General features: G+C 36.2%; 2 protein-coding genes across 2 annotated transcripts in view; both read left to right on the plus strand.

The window, feature by feature from the left end:
* The window catches only part of IPO11 (importin 11), a 134,999-nt gene that overhangs the window by 111,010 nt on the left and 2,892 nt on the right, over positions 1–21,097 (plus strand). Inside the window, exons 28-29 of the mRNA XM_081089105.1 lie at positions 17,806–17,901; positions 19,528–19,612. Of these exons, the coding sequence (XP_080945231.1) occupies positions 17,806–17,901; positions 19,528–19,612 (181 nt within the window). The remainder of the gene's footprint in view (positions 1–17,805; positions 17,902–19,527; positions 19,613–21,097) is intronic.
* LRRC70 (leucine rich repeat containing 70) lies at positions 2,205–4,049 on the plus strand (the record flags this gene model as incomplete). The annotated part of the gene is given in 18 exon segments (XM_081089106.1): positions 2,205–2,237; positions 2,241–2,280; positions 2,283–2,347; positions 2,351–2,405; positions 2,408–2,472; positions 2,476–2,629; positions 2,632–2,671; positions 2,673–2,716; positions 2,719–2,771; positions 2,774–2,907; positions 2,909–3,040; positions 3,042–3,048; positions 3,054–3,068; positions 3,074–3,100; positions 3,104–3,295; positions 3,297–3,324; positions 3,327–3,346; positions 3,348–4,049. Coding segments are annotated over 18 exon segments (1,806 nt in total).

The following is a 21,097-nucleotide window of genomic DNA, read 5'->3' on the forward strand; positions in this document are numbered from 1 at the left end:
AAAGTTGCTTTAATATTGAAAGGGGAATTTTAGTGTACTATTATATATTATCACTGATATTTTAAGTGTATTGTAAATTATTGGTAAGATTAATAAAAGTCAGAATTAGAAAACCTAAGCAATCAGCTTTTTGGAAAATGACTAAATAATACATATTATAAAAAATGTATAGTCAATTTTTTAAATCCTTACCTTAAAATATTACATTATAGCCCTTATCAGATGGCTCAGTTGGTTAGAGCATTGTCTCATTCACCAAAAGGTTGCAGATTGGATTCTTGATGGGTTGTGGGGGGTGCATGCGGGAGGTGGCTGATCAATGTTTCTCTCTCACATCATTTTTTCTCCCCCTTCCTCTCTCTCTAAAATATCCTTGGGGGAGAATTAAAATATATACACACTTATCTTAAAAGATTCAAAACTTATTCAGATGTGTATGTAGTAAAATGTCGTTTAAGGGCCTCTTTCACTCTCCCCAATTTTTCTTCCCAAAAAGATAACTTTTGTCAGTAATTTGGAATGCAACTTGATATCATTATATACTGTTAAGACATGCACTCTTAATATATAGGGTGGGGCAAAAGTAGGGCTACAGTTGTTTATATGGAAAATCATGCAATAATTTCTAAATAATAATACAAGAATAAACTATGTTTTGCATACTTAAAATTGTAAACCCATTTTGCCACATCTTTGTATTAAGGCACTAATTGGTAGTATTCAATATTTATTATAGTATCCCCAATTTTTCTTTGGAAAAATTAGAACATACAGAATAGTGTAACATTTGCGTTCATTATTCTAAATTGCTTGTTTATTTTGCTACCTGTTTTTTTTTTCTAAATATTCTTATTGACTTTAGAGAGGAAGGGAGAGGGAGGGAGAGATAGAAACAGTGGTGAGAGAGAATCATTGATCGGCTGCCTCTTGCACGACCCCCATGGGGGATCGAGCCCATAACCCAGGCACGTGCCCTGACTGGGAATCGGACCGTGACCTCCTGGTTCATACCATAGGTTGATGCTCAACCACTCAGCCATGCTGGCCAGGCTCTACCTGTTTTTTAAGCAATAAAGCAAAGTTGAAATTTCTAATATGTATTCAAAACAAGATAAATATTTTATGCATTTAAAAATTCACAAAAATTATATTACTCTATTTACATCTTATTTCAACTTGCGTTTTCCACTCATTAGCTATCTGTTGTTGATGTATACAGTATTTGCTCATTCTGAAAATTTAAAATTTTCAAGTTTTTCCTTTTAAAAAATACTTATTTTTTTAAATTATGCAGTATTTAGCTGTGTGCATTAGGAAAACTCAAATTAACTGCATTCCGAAAAATAAGATCCTGAGATTTCCTTTCAACAATACTTTTGAAACAGATAAACTTACTTCCTGTCTCTCAGTTTCCTGTATCCATGGCAACCTCTGTTTTACACACTGACTGTGGAGGAACTAATGTGAAGAGTGGTGTTTCCTGAGCAAACTGTGACTTTAAAAAAAAAAAAGAAAAAAGAAAAAAGTTGGAAGGGTGGAGGTCAATGGTGCCACAGAAAGAAATGGAGTTTAGAAATTTCTCTCTACAGATCTAGAAAGAAAACCTTTACTTGAATCAGCCGAGAGTTAATAATGTGAATTTCCTGCTCTTGGTAAGACTATTTATTTAATATAAACTTTTAGCTGAAACAGAAAATAATTTGGTTTGTGAAAAACTGTAGTTTCAATAGAGTTTAATTGTTTTGTGTTTAATGAATTTGTGTTTTTATAGTTTATAATGTTACTTAACTGATATTAGACTTTAAGTTGATAAAGGGACATATTATATCCAAAGACCATTATTCCTGCATCATCATTTGTCACTTTTGTTATAGTCAATTGTAATATTTTAAATGAACTTCGAAAACATTTTATTTTGCAGTTCATTAAATTTAAGTTATCATTTTGTCAAACAGTGGGTTAATGTATGGCCTTGAGGGGCTAATAATCCTAGAACATATTCCAAACTCATTATTTTATGCTATCATTGTAGTATAACTTATGTGTACTTAGTATTATTGGCTGCTTCTAAATAAAAATAAAATAGAATACAGAATTTTTGGTATTATAAAACTTCCATTTTAAGAACATTTTTATGATTTAAAGTTTTATCTTCTCTTCTTATAGCCCATTCTGGTAGGAACAGAAAAGTCAAGAACAGGGCTATGTGCAGATTACATTTTTCTCTGCCTTGCCTGTGATCCTTTCTTCTTGTTACCTATAATCTTGCATTATTAATCCATAGGAGATACTTGCTTGTGTGTCTGTTTGCCAGTTCTGCACTAGGAGACAAATTAACTGCCATGATTGAGACCTTTCAAATATTCCTAGGAATTTTTCTGAAATTACAGTTTTTCTGTACCTGGCTGAAATAAATTATTTCATATAAATAAAAGTGAATTAACAGGGCTTCATTCTCTTGTAGTATTATATTAGGATAATGCTGGCATTGTGTGTGTATATCCAAAAGCCTTTGTTCATTTGAGGCACCTCTATTTTCTATATTTAAATAATAATTTTATGAAACATTTGGATTCTGGAATATTTGAGGGGCTTTCCAGTCTTTGTAATTTATATTTACAGTGTAATCAATATCCTTTGTTCCAAGAGGAGTATTTAATGATCTAGTTTTAGTACTTAAATCTACAAAGAAATCACCTCACTGTCCTCGGGAGTGGTACTTTGTTGGCATGATTGCTCTTTGGATAATTGATTTATCCAACAATAACATTTTTTGAGGATATCAGACACAGGCTTTCAACATCTTGGAAATTTGGATTGTTTGTACCTAGAAGGTAATAATTTAGCAAAAGTACCATCAGATGCTTTTGAAGTACTTAAGAGTCTTAAAAGACTTTCTTTGTCTCATAAAAGCAATACAGTCCTTTGCATTTAAAGGGCTTGTCAACTTGGGATATTTGCTTCTGAAAAATTCAAGAATTAAAAACATTACTTGTGATGGATTTAATGAAATTAACAATCTTAAACATTTGCTCTTAAGTCAGTGATTTGGAAATGTGTCTGACACATTTAGATGTTAAAGAATTTAATTTACCTTAATTAAATTAGAAGCAGAATAATCAGCATTGATAATGATACAGTTGAGAACATGGGAACATATTTGAAGATCCTTAATCTGTCATTTAATAATCTTACAGACTTACATCCAAGGTTCCTTAAGCCATTGTCTTCATTGACTCATCTTCAGGCAAATTCTAATCCTTGGAAATGTAACAGCAAACTATTGGGCCTTCGCAACTAACTGGCTAGCATCTTCAGCCATTACCTAAACATCTATTGTCAGAACCCCCCCATCCATGCGTGGCAGAGCATTGCATTATATTAAGTGGACTGACTGTACAGATTGCGTTACATCTTCGACAAATGTATCCAGAGCTTGGGCTATAAAATCTCTTCATATTCATCACAAGACTACTGCGTTAATGATGGCCTGGCGTAAAGTAACCACAAATGGGAAACACTTGGAAAATACCAAGAGCATTTCTTTCGGGGAACAAACTTCACCTTCCAGTAGAGTTTTTCAAGAGAATACCTTTGCTAATCCACTAGAGACTACCGCAGTGTTACCTGTGCAATTACAGCTTACTTCTTCTGTTAACTTGACTTTGGAAAAAACCACCGCTCTACCAATTGATGCTGCTTCAGTGTCAGGGAAGACATCTCTAATTTGTACACAAGAAGTTGAAAGGTTAAATGAGGCTTTTGACATTTTGCTAGCTTTTTTTATCTTAGCTTGTATTTTAATCGTGTTTTTGATCTACAAAGTTGTTCAATTTAAACAAAAACTAAAGACACCAGAAAACTCAGGGGAAAATAGACTTGAATACTACAGCTTTTATCAGTCTGCAAGGTATAATGTAACTGCCTCAGTTTGTAACACTTGTCCAAATTCTCTCGAAAGCCCTGGTTTGGAGCAGATTCAACTTCATAAGCAAACTGTTCCTGAAAATGAGGCACAGGTCATTCTCTTTGAACATTCTGCTTTATAATTCAACTAAATAGTGGCTGTAAGAAACTTTAGCGCCATGGACATGAATAAAACTGAAGCTTCCTTGTAGAATTATAAACTTTATTTGGAAATATAATGAATTACATGAGCTTAGCATTAATAAATAATGTTTTTAATAACTTGTCAATATTGTATTTATTCAGCAAATATTTTCTTTGATAAGCACTGTATTAAGTATTAATAATAGCTAACATTTTTCGGTACCAAGCACTCTACTAAATACTTGCGATATTAGATTTAATATTTAAAAAGCCTTGTAAGGCCTGGCTGGTGTGGCTCAGTGGTTGAGTGTTGACCCATGAACCAGGAGGTCCTGGTTAGATTCCCTGTCAAGGCACATGCCTAGGTTATGGGCTTGATCCCCAGTAGGAGGTGTGCAGGAGGTAGCTGCTCAGTGATTCTCATCATTGATGTTTCTATCCCTCTCTCCATCTCCCTTCCTTTCTCTGAAATCAATAAAAACATATTTTTAAAAAGACAACTTGTAAGGTAGTGCTGTCTACATTTAACAGATCAGGAAACCTAGACAGAGTGAGTTTGAGAAACTCCCACATTCTCAGCTTGTGACGCGTTTTAGGTCTGTCGAACTCTAAAGCCCATGCTCTTTTTTTTTTTTTTAATATATTTTATTGATTTTTTACAGAGAGGAAGGGAGAGGGATAGAGAGTTAGAAACATCGATGAGAGCGAAACATCGATCAGCTGCCTTCTACACACCCCCTACTGCCCACAACCGAGGTACATGCCCTTGACCGGAATCGAACCTGGGACCCTTTAGTCCGCAGGCCGATGCTCTATCCACTGAGCCAAACCAGTCAGGGCAAGCCCATTCTCTTAATTTCATGCTACACTGCTGCTTAGGTGCTAAGGTTAAAACTGTGAAAAACACAAGCACAATTCCTATTCTTGGTAGAGCTTAAAATCTAGAGGAGGGAACACATGGTTACTATACAGTATTTATTTACAGTTTACATTTTCTTTATGTTTTGTTTGAGATCTCATGGAGCAAAAATTTTTATGTTGTATAGTTTCCTCATGTTTTGGCTTTCAAAACCCCTTATCTTCAGTCATCTCTTCTCATCTATGAAGGCCTCCTTAAGCACTGTTTTCTAGTCTTCTAGAATGGGGACCTGTGAAATAATAGAAAATACTTTGCACTTATGATCCTCCCAGACCTTGTCCTATGTATATGTATCTGGATGTTCATTAATATTCTCCAATAAACTGGTAAACATAAGTATTTCTTTGAGCTGCTCTAGCAAATTAATGGAACTCAAGGAGGGTGTCGTGGGAACCTCTGATTTATAGACAGTTGGTCAGAAGCACAGGTATAATCTGGGTTTGGGACTGGCATGTGAAATGGAAGGTGGTGGGGCCAGCCTAGTGGGACTGAGCCCTTAATCTGTGGGATCTGATACTATCTCCAGATATTAGAATCGAGTTAAATTGTAAGACCGCCCCCCCCCCCCCAGTGGTATCACAGAATAGCTTGTTGTGCGGGACACCCCCCCCACACACACACACGCACACACACATACTTGGTGACCAGAAGTAAAGTGTTCTGTGTGAGCAGTAAAGGAGACCCACAGAAGAGAGACACAGTAGGGGAGAACGGAACCGGGTTTTTTCCTACTCAGGAAGGAAGAACCTGAGTTTTTGCCATTATAGGACCATAACCACTTGTTTTATTCTTATGGTAAATAAAACTAACGAAGGAAATTCAGGCAATGGAATTACTAGCAGATAGGAATTCCACAATGAAAGCCACGAGGCTAGAAACGGTTTGTGAAAAAGAAGGTTGGCATAGCTGGAGAGTATGAAAAATTAGATGCTGTCAGTGAGGTAGGCAGAAACCAGATCAAACAGGGCAGAGTAAACTGATTAGGAGTTTGAATTTTAAATTGAAACGGGAAATTACTGAAAGGTTAAATAAATTCTTGCTTTAATGTGAGACCTGGTGAGATCTTGCAAAAGAGCGCTTTGGTCTGCTCTGTAAAGAACGGGTTAGACTGAGGAAGCCACCACTTCCTATTTGGGAAGTTATGCAGTAGTACAAACTAGGGTCAGAATTGACTTGTGCACAGTGTTCCTGGTAGAGGTATAGGCAAGTAGAATTCAGAGATAAATGTGACAGTTTGATGATGAATGGGGTGTTGGAAGAGTAAATGAGAAGAAAGGTCAAGACTGAACCCCGGGTTTCTGGCTTGAGTCACTGGCTAGATAGGATAGCTCTTTATTCAGATAAAGACTACTGTAAGAGAGCCTGGTTTTGATTTTGTTTCAGTTTCTTTGTTTTTGTTGGGGAGGCATTCAAAAGTTTGGTGTTAGATATCTTAAGTGTGAGTTGCTTGTGAGGCTGCGAAGCATGGATGAGAAGGATGCAGATGTACTTAGGGTTCCGGAGCTCAGAGAGAGGTCGTTGTATGTGCTAGCAGGATTTAGGTGGAATTTGGCAGTGAGCTTGCACAAGGCAGGTTTATATATAATATCTTTACTACATATATTTCCCTAAATAAATATTTTCCTTATAAGAAAAATATGCGTAAGTTTTTTTGGTCAACTTGAATACATTATTCTTCTAGAGCTGTAACAAAATTGTCAAATGTCTCATATTGATAGTTAATTACACATACATATTATAAATAATACTTTAGAGAGATTTTCCCTGCTTATTTCATGATCCATTTTATTCAAATCCTTCATATAAATTTTTGACATCAGTGTGTTTATCATTAACAAAGTCCCCCCGCCTTTTTTTCGTTATTGATTAAGGTATTACGTATGTGTCCTTATCCTCCTATTGCTCCCCCGCCCCCCCCCCCCCCATGCCCTCACTTCCCTTTTGTCTGTGTCCATTAGTTAGGCTTATATGCATGCATACAAATCCTTTGGTTGATCTCTCCCCCTTACCCCCACCCTCCCCTGCTTTCCCTCTGAGGTTTGATGGTCTGATTGATGCTTCTCTGTCTCTGGATCTGTTTTTGTTCATCAGTTTATGTTGTTCATTATATTCCACAAATGAGTGAGATTCTGTGATATTTATCTTTCTCTGACTGGCTTATTTTGCTTAGCATAATGCTCTCCAGTTCCATCCATGCTGTTGTAAATGGTAAGAATTCCTTTTTTACCGCAGCATAGTATTCCATTGTGTAAATGTACCACAGGTTTTTAATCCACTCATCTACTGATGGGCAGTTAGGCTGTTTCCAAAACTTAGCTATTGTAAATTGTGCTGCTATGAACATAGGGGTGCATATATCCTTTCTGATTGGTGTTTCTAGTTTCTTGGGATATATTCCTAGAAGTGGGATCACTGGGTCAAATGAGAGTTTCATTTTTAGTTTTTTGAGGAAATTCCATACTGTTTTCCACAGTGGCTACACCAGTCTGCATTCCCACCAGCAGTGCAGGAGGGTTCCTTTTTCTCCACATCCTCACCAGCACTTGTCATTTGTTGATTTGTTGATGATAGCCATTCTGACAGGTGTGAGATGGTACCTCATTATCGTTTTGATTTGTATTTCTCGGATGATTAGTGACTTTGAGCATGTTTTCATATGTCTCTTGGCCTTCCTTACGTCCTCTTTCACAAAGTGTCTATTTAGGTCCTTTGCCCATTTTTTTATTGGGTTGTTTATCTTCCTTTTGTTAAATTGTATGAGTTCCCTGTAAATGTTGGAGATTAAACCCTTATCGCAGATCACATTGGCAAATATGTTCTCCCATGTAGTGGGCATTCTTGTGGGTTTGTTGATGGCTTCTTTTGCTGTACAGAAGCTTTTTATTTTGATGTAGTCCCATTTGTTTATTTTCTCTTTAGTTTCCAATGCCCTAGGAGCTGTATTGGTAAAGATATTGCTTTGGCATATGTCTGAGATTTTGCTGCTGTCTTTTATCCATTTTGAGTTTATTTTTGTGTATGGTGTAAGTTGGTGGTCTAGTTTTATTTTTTTTGCATGTATCTGTTCAATTTTCCCAACACCATTTATTGAAGAGACTGTCTTGACTCCATTGTATGTTCTTGCCTCCTTTTCAAATGTTGAGCATAGTGGTTTGGGTCGATTTCTGCGTTCTCTATTCTATACCATTGGTCTATATGTCTGTTCTTGTGCCAGTACCAGGCAGTTTTGAGAACAGTGGCTTTGTAATACAGCTTGATACCTGGCATTGAGATTGATCATGTAACACTGTTTTCCAGAGCACATTATTTTCATTTTGGTCTGAGCTTTGTGACATACAGCACTTTCGAGGAAATTAATTCCAAGCCACAAGAACCTTTTCATATAACTTTAATAACATTAGCACACTCGGCTTTATAAAATTTGTCCTGAAAGTATATATATTCATGATTACCCTGTAATTATTTATTGCGTAGCTTTGTTTTTAACAATGTCCAACATATACATTGGAAAGGTCAGACCTCAATATCTTAATTACCAAATTCCGAGTAAATTCTTTTACTTTTTTTACAAAACAAGAACCAATCTGTCAAGTAAATTCTATAAACATGCAAAACAAGCATTGCTTGGGCTTCTTTAATGGAATGTTTTTCCCCAGATAGTTCCATACAGTCTTTGATCACCTCCTTTTTTAGTGGAACCTTAGTATGTCTTCATTTGGCAATGTTTCTTTCTTAAAGCAGCCTTACTCTTGAAATTCAAATCACATAATATGGCAGTTTCTTTTTATAGTTGATTGTAGTTATTTTTTATTGTCTTAATAATCGCCTTTCCCCCCTTTTGAATGTGCATTAAAAGAAGTTATTTAGGGGAATGGTTTATAATATAAAAGCCTTTGTAAGGATCATTGTTGAGTGTAAAAAATTCAATTTTCATTTTAAAATAACTTAGTGAATTTCCACTCTGAATTTTTTTATTCCATTTCCTTTCCAGTATTTGTCAGGGGTACTAGATTTATTAATACACTTTTCCATGACCATGTAGAGAATTGCCCTGTAGAAAGGATATATGTTTCCATTTAAGTGACAAAAGTATTTGCAACCTTGGTCCTGGAAAAATATCTAGCGGGGGAAAAACAAAGCAAACTAATTTTAGTGTAAATGACACCACTTTTGTAGCTTCTCATGTCGTAGAAATTCTGAAATAGGACTGATAAATCAAGGCTTTCTTCTGTTGCCATTTTCTTTCAATAAACTTGTTCTTTGCTAAATCCTGTTAAATTAAGTAGAAAAGTATAGTTAAGAGGATATTTTATTTGGTTGTAGCTTTTAGTGCTTAAAAATTTTCCTTAAATTACCCTAATTGCACTGATCTATATTTAAGATATAATGATGTGAGAGTAGCTTCAAATATTAAGTGTGATGTATAGGTAGTAAAATTATGGTCTGGTTAGATCAGAGAAAATTCTAAAGTGATTTCTTTCTTTCTTGGGCCTGCTACTATGAAACACTGTAAATCAGCAGTTTTTTATATTATGTAACTGTTTAGAAAAGGTAACTGAAAATTTTGTCTGTTTCTGCGTGACTGTTTTCCTTCTACATCTAAGGAAATGGAGATGTGATATAAATATGTAAATCCATCACAGAGAAATAATCTAAGGCACATACTTTATGATGAAGGATCAGTTATATAAATATGAAAATGTAAAATGCTCACTAGAAAAATACTAATAAAACTTGGACAAGAAGAAAGAAACTAAAGTCCTGTTTACATTCAACCTAAGTTTATTATTTAGGCTAGCCAAATGAATATTGGAATATTTCATTTATATGTGCCCGTAGGGATTAAATTTTTTTCTTTATCTTTCTGAAGGCATTTTGTTTTCTGAACACCTGTGGTTGGGATCATAATCAAACAAAAGGACAGAAATAATTTTAAGCCTGCATGTTTTTTTAAGGGAGGTAAATAAGCACAAGAAAATTGGATTTTCTTAAAGTACATCTTTTTATAAAGCAAGAAAAAATCATTTTGCATGAAGTTTCTGCAATTCATATACTTTAAAGATAGATTTTTTTTTAATATTTTTTTATTGATTTTTTTTTTTTTTTTTTTTTTTTTTTTTTTTACAGAGAGGAAGGGAGAGAGATAGAGAGTTAGAAACATCGACGAGAGAGAAACATCGATCAGCTGCCTCCTGCACATCTCCCACCGGGGATATGCCCGCAACCCAGGTACATGCCTTTGACCGGAATCGAACCTGGGACCTTTCAGTCCGCAGGCCGACGCTCTATCCACTGAGCCAAACCGGTTTCGGCTAAAGATAGATGTTTTTATAGACCCAAAGAATGCCTTAAAATATCATAGCTTTAGGAAATACTAAGTCAAGATTAATGTGCGTTTGACTGAAAAGACAGATTACTGAAACTGTGGAATTGTTTTAAAAGATCAAATGTCTTTCCTTACTAAGCATGGTGTTTCATGTCCTCATCTATTTATTTAATCTTTGTGTAACATCACTTACCACATACTTGAAAAACAAAATTAGCAGATCTTTGAGAAGGCCTGTCTTCTTTCTGTAGTTTCTTTGTAACTTGGGTCTATGCAGGTAAATTAATAGCATATCGGCCAAGTATATAAAATAAGAAACGGAAAAGAGTTTGTGATAAATAAAAAGGAAGAAAATGTTCTGGTTACTAATATTTTTCCTTTTCTATTTTCCTTTCATTCTCCTCTTTTACATTTATTCTTCTCTTATCCGTGTGCGAAACTTTCCTTGCATTTTCTCAAATGACTATTTCAGAAATAGAGTCTAACACAGCTAACTTTCTGTTCCATTTTCTGCCTCATGTCTAGTATAGAGTAATAAGCGGTAATATGTTATCTGCAACTCAGCTACCCATGCTTGTAATTTAAAAAGAAATAAGTAAAAATATTCTGAAAAGAAAATGAGCGAGGACTTCGGGGATCATTAATTCCCATGATTATTTATTGAGTGTTCACATTATGCATAATGGTAATCTATGAAACATAAAAATATTGATATAACATATAGGCTCTTCCTCATGTTACTTATAATTTTAAGGAGAGCAGGTATGAAAAATTAAAGGGCATTAGGAGACCCCTTTAGAAGAAGATAGTATAAAAGATGATGCCACATTAGTTGCATGCCAAATGGATAGTGCAGGGGTTTTAGGCTACTGGACATTCAAAGGATAGAGTGCTCAATTACAGGAGGTTAAAGTGGTCAGGGAAGGCCTCATGAAAAAAGGGTGAATGAAGGTGAACAGGAAATGGAGGGAGAACATTGGAGGAGCAGGAGGGGAGTAAGCAGATGGAGGAGTCTGGAACTATTACATCCAGGTGGTGCTGACTTAACGGGTTGAAAGCAGGAAGGAAGAGTAATGCAATGTACCTTTGGAGTGGTGGGTTCGGTAGAGATTGCAGAGGTTCCTGATAGCCCTTGAAAGTTCTTAAGTCAAGGAGAAAGAGTGAAAGTTAAGAGACTGGAGTAGAAAGCACCCATTTGCCTCCTTGAAGCCCTCAGTGATAAGGAAACAATCAGTTGGATCCCATTTAACATTGTGAAATGAAAATTAAGTTTATATCAAAATAGGGGGTTCTTTAGGAGGAGCATCTATCCTAATGCAATCAGTGAAAGATGAGTTAACTTGGAAATTCTAAGATCCCACGTCTCTGGGGGCCAGAGATGAGAGTTAGAGAATAATAATTGGCCTGTGCTTCTTTAGCATGAGCTAGGTGACAGGATTCCCTGACTTCAGATAAGTGCCAGTTAATGAGTCAGAAATACCTGTAAAAACTAGGAAAGACAGTTAACTATTCAGAATAGCATAGTGATTTAAAACAAAGGAAGAAAATCCCATTTGTTGTTTAATTCTTTTGTCCTTCTTGCAGACTATTGGTTCATAATCAGCTCCTTAGCTTGCATAGTGCTTTCCTCAGTTTTTCCCTCTAAATCATACAACAGGTAGCATTCAAAAGTGCAATACAATTCCCTGTATGCATTCAAAACTGTGTGCCCTAAACTTTAAGCTTCCTCGAGTTTCTGAGTTCTCTGAGGGTGGCTGTCTGTATTATCCCCAAGGCCTATAGTGATGGTTGACACATTTTGTGGACTCATAAAATGTTGACTAAAATGAATGAACTTAAACTATGGTGAGCTATGCATTAAGAAAGATTGGCCTGGATAATGACCACTTTTTCTAATCATATCTTTCTTTATACATTAATTGATATTAATACACCTCCTGTATTAAGTTTTGTCTAGGATATTCAGTAATCACAGTTGGGTATTTTTGTGGTTTTTTTTTTGTTTTTTTTTTTACTGTATTGTAGAAGCTAGCATAGAATTTAACCTTTTCAGGACTAAATTGCTATGTCCTAGTTAATGTGAAATATCACTTATTAAGCACTGGTTTGAGGTGTTAAGAACTGAGTGAAATATAAAATTACATGGTTTCTCTGGCTACCTTCACTTTTCCACATTATACCCGACAACGGATTTGAATGAATGTGCATGAGAGGACAATTAGAGGATGATACACCAAGAAGAATTCTAATAAAATAGTACTCATAACTCCAATAACACATATGAAACAAAACACTTGCAGTGTTTTTCAAAAGAAAATACAAAAGAAAGTAATATCTTGTGTTTAAACAGATAGTGAAAATGAGATTATCTGAGTACTTGCCTTTTATCATTTCCCCTTTTTCCTCCAAAACTATTTTCATTTCATTCCTTTGAGGGTTTATAGCTCTCTTTTGACTGGTTCATTTTAAATGTCTAATCACATTTTAAAGCATTTTATACAGAAAAGTTGCATATTTTAAAAAACAAGGTTGATTCTTAATTTATAAATGACAAGGTTGAGAGTATTGTGAATAATGAAGCAAAGGCTAATATTCAACACTTCATATTGAATACTGCCTAATAGAAATAGATTTTTTAAATATATATATTTTATTGATTTTTTTACAGGGAGGAAGGGAGAGGAATAGAAAGTTAGAAACATTGATGAGAGAGAAACATCAATGAGCCGCCTCCTGCACACCCCCTCCTGGGGATGTGCCCGCATCCAAGGTACATGCCCTTGACCGGAATCGAACCTGGGACCCTTCAGTCCGCAGGCCGACGCTCTATCCACTGAGCCAAACCGGTCAGGGCAAGAAATAGATTTTTAAAGGCCTCATTTTGAACTGTTACATTTACACATTTGGAGGGAACACTTTTATAATACTTACAAAAAGGAGAACAAGAATATATAACTTCTTAATGCTTATTTCTTTAAATATGTGTTCTATATGCCAGGAAAGTACAAGCCTCTTGTGGCTTTTGGGGGGTACTTTTGCCAAACTGCTGAGTGAGTGGTAATTGAGATACATCCTTTTGGTCTTTTTTGAACTTGAATGCCTTGAAGATAATCATTGTCTAACTTCTCCTTTTACTCCACCCAGAATATGGCTCCTTCCTTTCCACTCTTTTTCTTCAGTCCTCCTTTTCTAGAATCAACTCTTCCCATTCAAAGCCAGCTCCCATGCCTTTCCTCTCCAGGCCATAGTCATTTCCCCCCTTTCTGAACTGGAAGTCTGTGCCTCCTCCCCTCTGGCACTTAATAGGTACTCCAGGGTGAGCATGGTGTCTCCTGTCTACTGGACTTCACCCCCCAAACTCCAGCTAGATATCTGCCTCTTGTGACCTTTTCTGTGCAGCATGTCACACTCCAATGAAAAGAATGACTGATCGACCAACTTACTGAGGCTGCCTTACCTCCCTTCCTTTATCCCTACTACACAGCCTTCTTCCAAGCCTGTCACTTCGTAGAGCTGGAAATCCAGTTGGAGGCAGAGGAGGGGAGGGGAGGGTTAACTCCAGTGATCACATGACTGACTTGAATGCCTTGAAGATAATCATTGTCTAACTTCTCCTTTTACTCCACCCAGAATATGGCTCCTTCCTTTCCACTCTTTTTCTTCAGTCCTTATCTGAATAAGCATGGGCCAGAGCTCTAGTTTTCTTCCTGAAGAACATGGACAGACTGAGCAGACCATTATCCTCTGGCCTGTGTCCATTCTGCTTCTGTGAATATCATTATCCATTCTTTTGTTGTTGTTAATCCTCACCCGAGGATATTTTTCCATTGATTTTTAGAGAGAGTGGAAAGGAGGGGGAGAGACAGAGAAAGACCGATGTGAGAGACACATTAACTGGTTATCTCCCACATGTGCCCGACCAGGGCCTGGGATTGAGCCTGCAACCAAGGTACGTGCTCATGATCAGAATCGAACCCAGAACCCTTCAGTCCATGGGCTGGTGCTCTATCCACTGAGCCAAATCTGTTAGGGCTCATTATCCATTCTTTATTCTAATGTTTTAACACCTTTTTTGGGTCATCATTCACTAATTCTTATCTTTTGGCTTTCTAGAAATCTCAAGTTCCTGAATTCATTAGATTTGCCTCAGAACTTTACAAGGTTTATTCTGGTCCCAGCAGTGTCATCTAACAACCTCATCATTTATGAGAAAGGGGTGAAGTTACTGCTTTTGGCAAGAATTGGGCAAAGTTTATTTTATCTACTATGCTGCAGTCTATCAAAATCTGTTCTTAGCCTTGAAGGCTGTGTCTTATAAATGGTCATGTCTGACTTGAAGCCTAATGCTCTAGAATTGCTGCATCATTCATAAATTCAGCATATTGCTAATTACTTTTTTATAATTATACTAGAGGCCCAGTGCACGAATTCATGCACGAAGCGTTCTCTCGGCCTGGCTGGCGATCAAGGCCTATCGGGGGCCAGCTGGTGCGGGGGGGGGGAGGGGCGGGTAGGGGCCACGGGAGGTTGGCTGTGGGAGCGCACTGACCACCAGGGGGCAGCTCCTGTGTTGAGCGCCTGCCCCCTGGTGGTCAGTGCTTGTCGTAGCTACTGGTTGACCAGTTGTTCAGTCATAACGGTTGCTTAGGCTTTTATATATATAGATATAACAAAGATATAACTTCTTCTCTTCAAAAACATGTGCTCGTGCTGGTATCACCAACATTGATCAATATGATCATTTGATGTAAAAGACATAATCAAATGAGCTGGCTGTCAAATTATACCATTTTTATCTCTCTCTAATATACTTTCTTATAATTCACACTCACCCACATAGTCATTCTCCTGTTGTTAAGTATGTGTTAGGAAAATTCACAATGAATCCTTTGAGAAAACACACAGTATTCAGAAATTCCATTAATTTCTTGTGAAATTTCTTGGTGCTTGGAGGTGATGTGAGTACTGAGAAGGCAGCTGCCTGAGTGGATTCTTCCTAAATAATATTGACACCAGGCCTGTAAAGAGCCTTGGAAGCTGTAGTTTAGAGGGCTTTTGTCTTTTCCAGCTAATTGAGATCAGTGGTTGATAGAATGCCCGTTGTGCAACAGGAATCTCAGGCCCTGCCTGCTTAGCATGCTGGGTGGATTAGTGGTGAAGCGCTCTGCAGTGAGAGGGGGAAATGGCTTTATTTCCTCCCATGTGTTTGCCATTTCCGACTCCAGCCTTCCATTTTACAGACAGGGAGACCAACACCTCGAGAAATAGTTAACTTCAGTAGGATTGCACAGTTAGGAGCTGAACTTCTAGTGAAAAGTTTTGGTTTTTAAATTTTTATTTCAGTGTTTCTCAATAAGTCCTAATAAGGTAGACCATATGTTTGTTTCTTTAGAGATTTTTTAGTTTTTTATAAAGGACATATATTAACATGAAGAATATATACTCCTACACTAGAGTTTTACATGAAGATTACAATGTATTAGAATGATATCAACTGGTTATTGTTTGCTTGTGTGGTGATTTTGTTTTCTAAAATCAGATCACATTTGAATGTATAGACAAAGAGCTTTGACTTTACAAAGGTGGGAATGTGGCCCAAAGTGTGATGACTTTGGGAACTACTTTACTGAACATTTTAAAAATTAGGTATGCATGTTAGTGCAGTATGAGAACACTGTGTCCCTGATAGAAATGATACTATAAGTTCCCTGGAGACAAAAGCTGTAATTTATTCAGTGGTTTTAAATGCAAATACTTTAATTTAGTGTACCTGTGGATGGGTATGTACTCCTACTTTTTTAAAGTCAGGTTTATTAAGGTATAGTTTACCTGTCGTAAAACCTTTTAAGCATAATTTTAGCAAATGTAATCACTACTGAAGTATAGAGTATTCCCATCACGCCAAAAGTTCCCCTGTGTTTTTTGCCTGGCAGCCACTGACCAAATAAATAATTTTGCCTTTTTGGAAAGTCACGTAAATGGAGTCATACAATGTGTAGCCTTTTGAGTCTGTTTTATTTCTTAGTGTAATGTTTTTGAGACTTATCCAAGTTGTTTCATGTATCTGTAGTTTGTTCCTTTCTATTGCTGACTCCTCTTCCAGTGAATTAGTGTTCCACAGTTTGTTTATCCATTCACAAGTTGATAGATATTTGGATCATTTGCAGTTTTGGATTTTAATGAATAAAGCTACTATAGATATTCACATACAAATCTAAGGGTACTTGTTTTGGTCTTGGGTAAATACCTGGGAATGGGGTTGCTTGGTTATAGTGGAGTGTGCTTAACGCCATAAAAATTGCCAATGTGTCTTCCAAAATGAATGTGCCATTTTTTATTCTTACTGACAATGTATGAGAGGTCCTGTTGTTTCTCAGACTTTCGAGGACTCAAATTATGTCAGTCTTCTTAACTTTCCTTTTATTAAAATCTCATTGTGGTTGTATTATTATTGTTCTCATTGTGGTTTTAATTTGCATTTCTCAGATAACTAATGACATGGAACATCTTTTTAGTTACTGATATATGACATCTATATATATTATATACATACTAGAGGTCCGGTAACACAAATTCGTGCACCAATGGGGTCCCTCGGACTGGCCTGCGGGATTGGGCCGAAACCGGCTCTGCAACATCCCCCGAAGGGTCCCGGATTGCGAGAGGGCACAGGCCAGGCTGAGGGACTCTACTGGTGTATGATCGGGGCCGGGAGAGATGGGGGAGGTTGGCCAGCCAGGGAAAGACCATGGGAGTGCTCCAAGGCGTGTTCAGCCCATCTCACTCAGTCCCAATCGGCTGGACCCCAGCAGCAAGCTAACCTTCTAGTTGGAGTGTTTGCCCCTGGTGGTCAGTGCATGTCATAGCGACTGGTCGACTGTCTGCCCCCTGGGGTCAGTGTACATCATCGCGAGTGGTTGAGTGGCCTTAGCATATTATGCTTTGATTGGTTGAACGGCCGACTAGACAACCAGACACAGCATATTCGGTTTTTATTATATAGGATATATTCTTTGGCAGAATCTCTGTTCAAATATTACCCATTTTAAATTGAGTTATTTGTCTTATTGAGTTTTCAGTTTTTTATATATTCTGGTTCCAAGTCTTTGATCAAATACATATTTTCAGATGTTTTTTCCTAGTCTATGGCTTTTCTTTTTCTTGATAGTGTCTTTAGGAGAGTAGAGATTTTTAATCTTTAACATTTTTGTATCTTTACCTTTTTAGTTATAAAATCAACACAAGACTATTATAATAAGTTAAAGAATATTACAAAGCATCTCTTTTCTATCTAATCTACCTTTCTAGTATCGAAGCACACTAATAATCTAGTGAAAGAGAAGTTTTAATATATGTACAAAATAAAATGTCTGCTTTAAGAAATATATTCTGAAAATATTCTTTGAATTTTAGAACTAAAATTTCTCTTTGTGTTGAAGAGGATAATTAGAAAAAAGAACACCTATTGAAATACTTCACTTTATCCTGTTTTGCTCTCCTTTTATTCTAGTGTTATCCAAGATAAATTCTGTGGAATTATAAACATTGCAGTGGAGGGCCTCCATGATGTCATGACGGAAGATCCTGAGACAGGAACACATAAAGAGTAGGTGGATCATTTAATTAATTGCACTTGACAATACTTGGGGGGAGGGTAATTAATTATATCCTGCATGAGTTTTTTTCACTATCACCATATAAAAACAGTATAGCAACTGTTCTAATTTTGTCTTCTATAAAGAAAAAAATTTATTTTGCTTATACTGTTTCTTGTTTATTTTAAAATCAGCTTTATCTTGTTATAGCGAAATTCTAAATTGAGCTTTTTTGATCTTAATTATTATTTTATGATTTGACATTAACTTAAAAAAATCCAAGTGTATTTTAGCATATGAATTCCTTTTTAAAGATGTTTTAATGGGTTACTTTTTTTCCAACAAAAGTTTCTTCCGCTTTTAGGCAAGTTATGGGGTAAAGGAGATGGACAAGCATCCTGTTTTTGTATTTGCCTGGTGTAAGCATTACTGGCACTTTTAAGATATTAGAGGGTCACATGATACTTGACTAGTTTCAAAAGAGAATAGTTAAAATTATATTTTTGGGAGAATAGTTAAAATTATGTTATCAGGAATGCTGGTAATCTCATATTTATATAGTTATTAATTTGAAATTCTTTTTAAAAATCAATCATTGTATCCTTTTGTAGTTAGTAGAATTGTTTCAACTTTACTCTTATTACTGTTGATAAAGGACACATTTCATGTAATGATAAGCAGGGCTTTATGAGATTCCAGGCCACCTTGAGGTTTCCTCAGTAATGTACTGAGCCCACTTTCCCATCTATAGCACATGGGAAAGATTGCTGTTCGAATCATATTTTGTTCAAAAATATTGAAAAGCAGATATATGTTGTTGAATCTTATTAAACATATATAAATAAAATGTGTCTAGCATGTAACTTTACTACAAAATATAAGAGAAACCAAGCTTTCTTTGCCGCAGTTTATTAGTTAGGGACCTATGACTCTGTTTAATTACTGAATTCCACTCTTCTACACTAGGAAACAGTGAGGTTGGTTCCCATCAACTTGATTCACTAGACACTATTCATTTCTGGTCTCCCTGGAACCAGTGTTGACTAAGTAGGAAGCTGCATTTCTGTCATCTCTGCTAATGGTGAAGAGCAGTGGTGCAGAGATTCAAAACAAAATGGCTTATAACTGTCCTGCAGGCACAGGTGCCATCAGGGACAAGTTCCTTATATCCTAGTGGTTATGTCATTTGGAGCATAAAGTTGGTTGTTACATAATCTATAGAGCTTTAATGATGTTATGTTTTAAATTATTGCTACTGTTATGAAACATGTATAATAATCTACAGACAAATGAAATTTAGTGGTAAAAAGTGTTAATTTTAAGTGTTTGTAAGTCATTTTTTAGAAAGACATAAAGGATACATCTGACTGGCAAGTAATATATGGTTCAACTTTTGCCTATAAATAAATATCTTAGAGTTTACTACCTCAAATGCTCAAGTAAAATGCTCTTTGGTGTAGCCCTTTTTAAAATGAGATATTGTTTTGTAAATTTTTTTAACTTATAAATCTAATTCATCTAGCTGTTTTTCACATTTTGGTATGTAGAGGCATTAATGTTGTCAGTGATTTTGAGGATTTGTTTTTAGTATGTTAAAAACTTAAAAATTTATTCAGAACGTTTCTTTAAAACTGTAGCTGCATGCTGATGTCTCATCTTGAAGAACCAAAAGCAACAGAAGATGAAGAACCACCCACAGAACAGGATAAGAGGAAAAAAATGGTAAGTTACAAAAGCAGCTTCTAAAAATTTGGGGAACCATACATTGTCACTAGAGGCCCATTGCATGAAGATTCGCACAATAGGCCTTCCTTCCCCTGGCTGCCAGCACCAGTTTTCCTCCGGCACCCGGGACACAGGCTAGACTTCTCCGCTCCAGCCGCCATCTTTGTTGGGTTAATTTGCATACTCATCCTGATTGGCTGGTGGGTGTAGCAGAGTGATGACCAATTTACATATTTCTCTTTTATTAGTGTAGATATTCTGTAGGGTTGAAAATATCTGTTAGTCCATTCCTCTATCCCTTACTGCAAAATTAAGGTAAGCAGAATTTTGAAATTGGGAATTTATTCCTGAAACAGATTAATTTTATTCCTTGATATGAAATAATTGTTTATTACCTTAGCAGAGCAGAGGGTTTGTTCTTTTATTCACAGAAAACACGTGACCCTCAAATCGTGTTTAAGTTGTAATGCTGATTCTTTTGTTTTGAGGAGATTCACTGAAGTTGTTTCTTTCCAGGTTATTTCTTGGATTTTTTGCAATGAATTTTTTTGGATATACATCATAGACTTTTATAGAAATGCCTTTGAATTAATTGCTAAATTGTTTAGAAAACTATTACTTCTTACTATAGGAATATAGTAAGAATAAAGAATGGGAAATGTAAAATATCTTTCCTTTTTTTTTTTTTTAAATCCTCACATGAGGGTATTTTTTCATTAATTTTTAGAGTGAGTGGAATGGAGGGGGAGAGACAGAGAGAGAAACATTGATGTGAGAGACACATTGATGTGACAGAGACACATGGATTGGTTGCCTCCTTGCAAGTGCCCCGACCAGGGCTGGGGATTGAGCCTGTAACTGAGTACATGCCCTTGACTGGAATTGAACCCAGGACCCTTCAGTCCTCAGGTCGACGCTCTACCTACTGAGCCAAACTGACTAGGGATAAAATATCTTTCCTTTAAAATTATTTATAATCTTGAATTTTTTTTTTTAAAAAAAAGCTCACCTGAGGATATTTTTTCCTGTTGATTTCTAAAGAGAGTGGAAGGGAGGGAGGAGGGGAGAGAGTGATAAAGAGGAACATTGACACACAATGGCAATAGAGTATCATGTACAAAGCATTGATCTTTGTAATTAGTATTTCCTCTGTGAGCTTGAATATCTGCTCACAGAACCTGTCTTCTGGTGATGATGAAACATACAAAAGGCTGGCATTGGACACACAACTAAGGCTACTTTTATAAAAAGTAGTGAACATTTCAAATGGTAGATTTAATATAACTTTCCTTACAACTGAGACCATCAAAAACAATGTTAACCTTTCCCAAATTTAGAAATACACAGTTTCAGTGATTAATTAAGCTCTTACAACCTGCAGAGTTGCAAGTGACATTAAAACAATCCAAGAGGATAGGAAGGAATGAATTTAAATAATCCAACTGAGGTGTAATGAAGACTCAAATTGATAACCAGGCAGCC

Source organism: Myotis nattereri (assembly GCF_964212035.1).
Source record: "Myotis nattereri genome assembly, chromosome: 4".
NCBI lineage: Eukaryota > Metazoa > Chordata > Mammalia > Chiroptera > Vespertilionidae > Myotis > Myotis nattereri.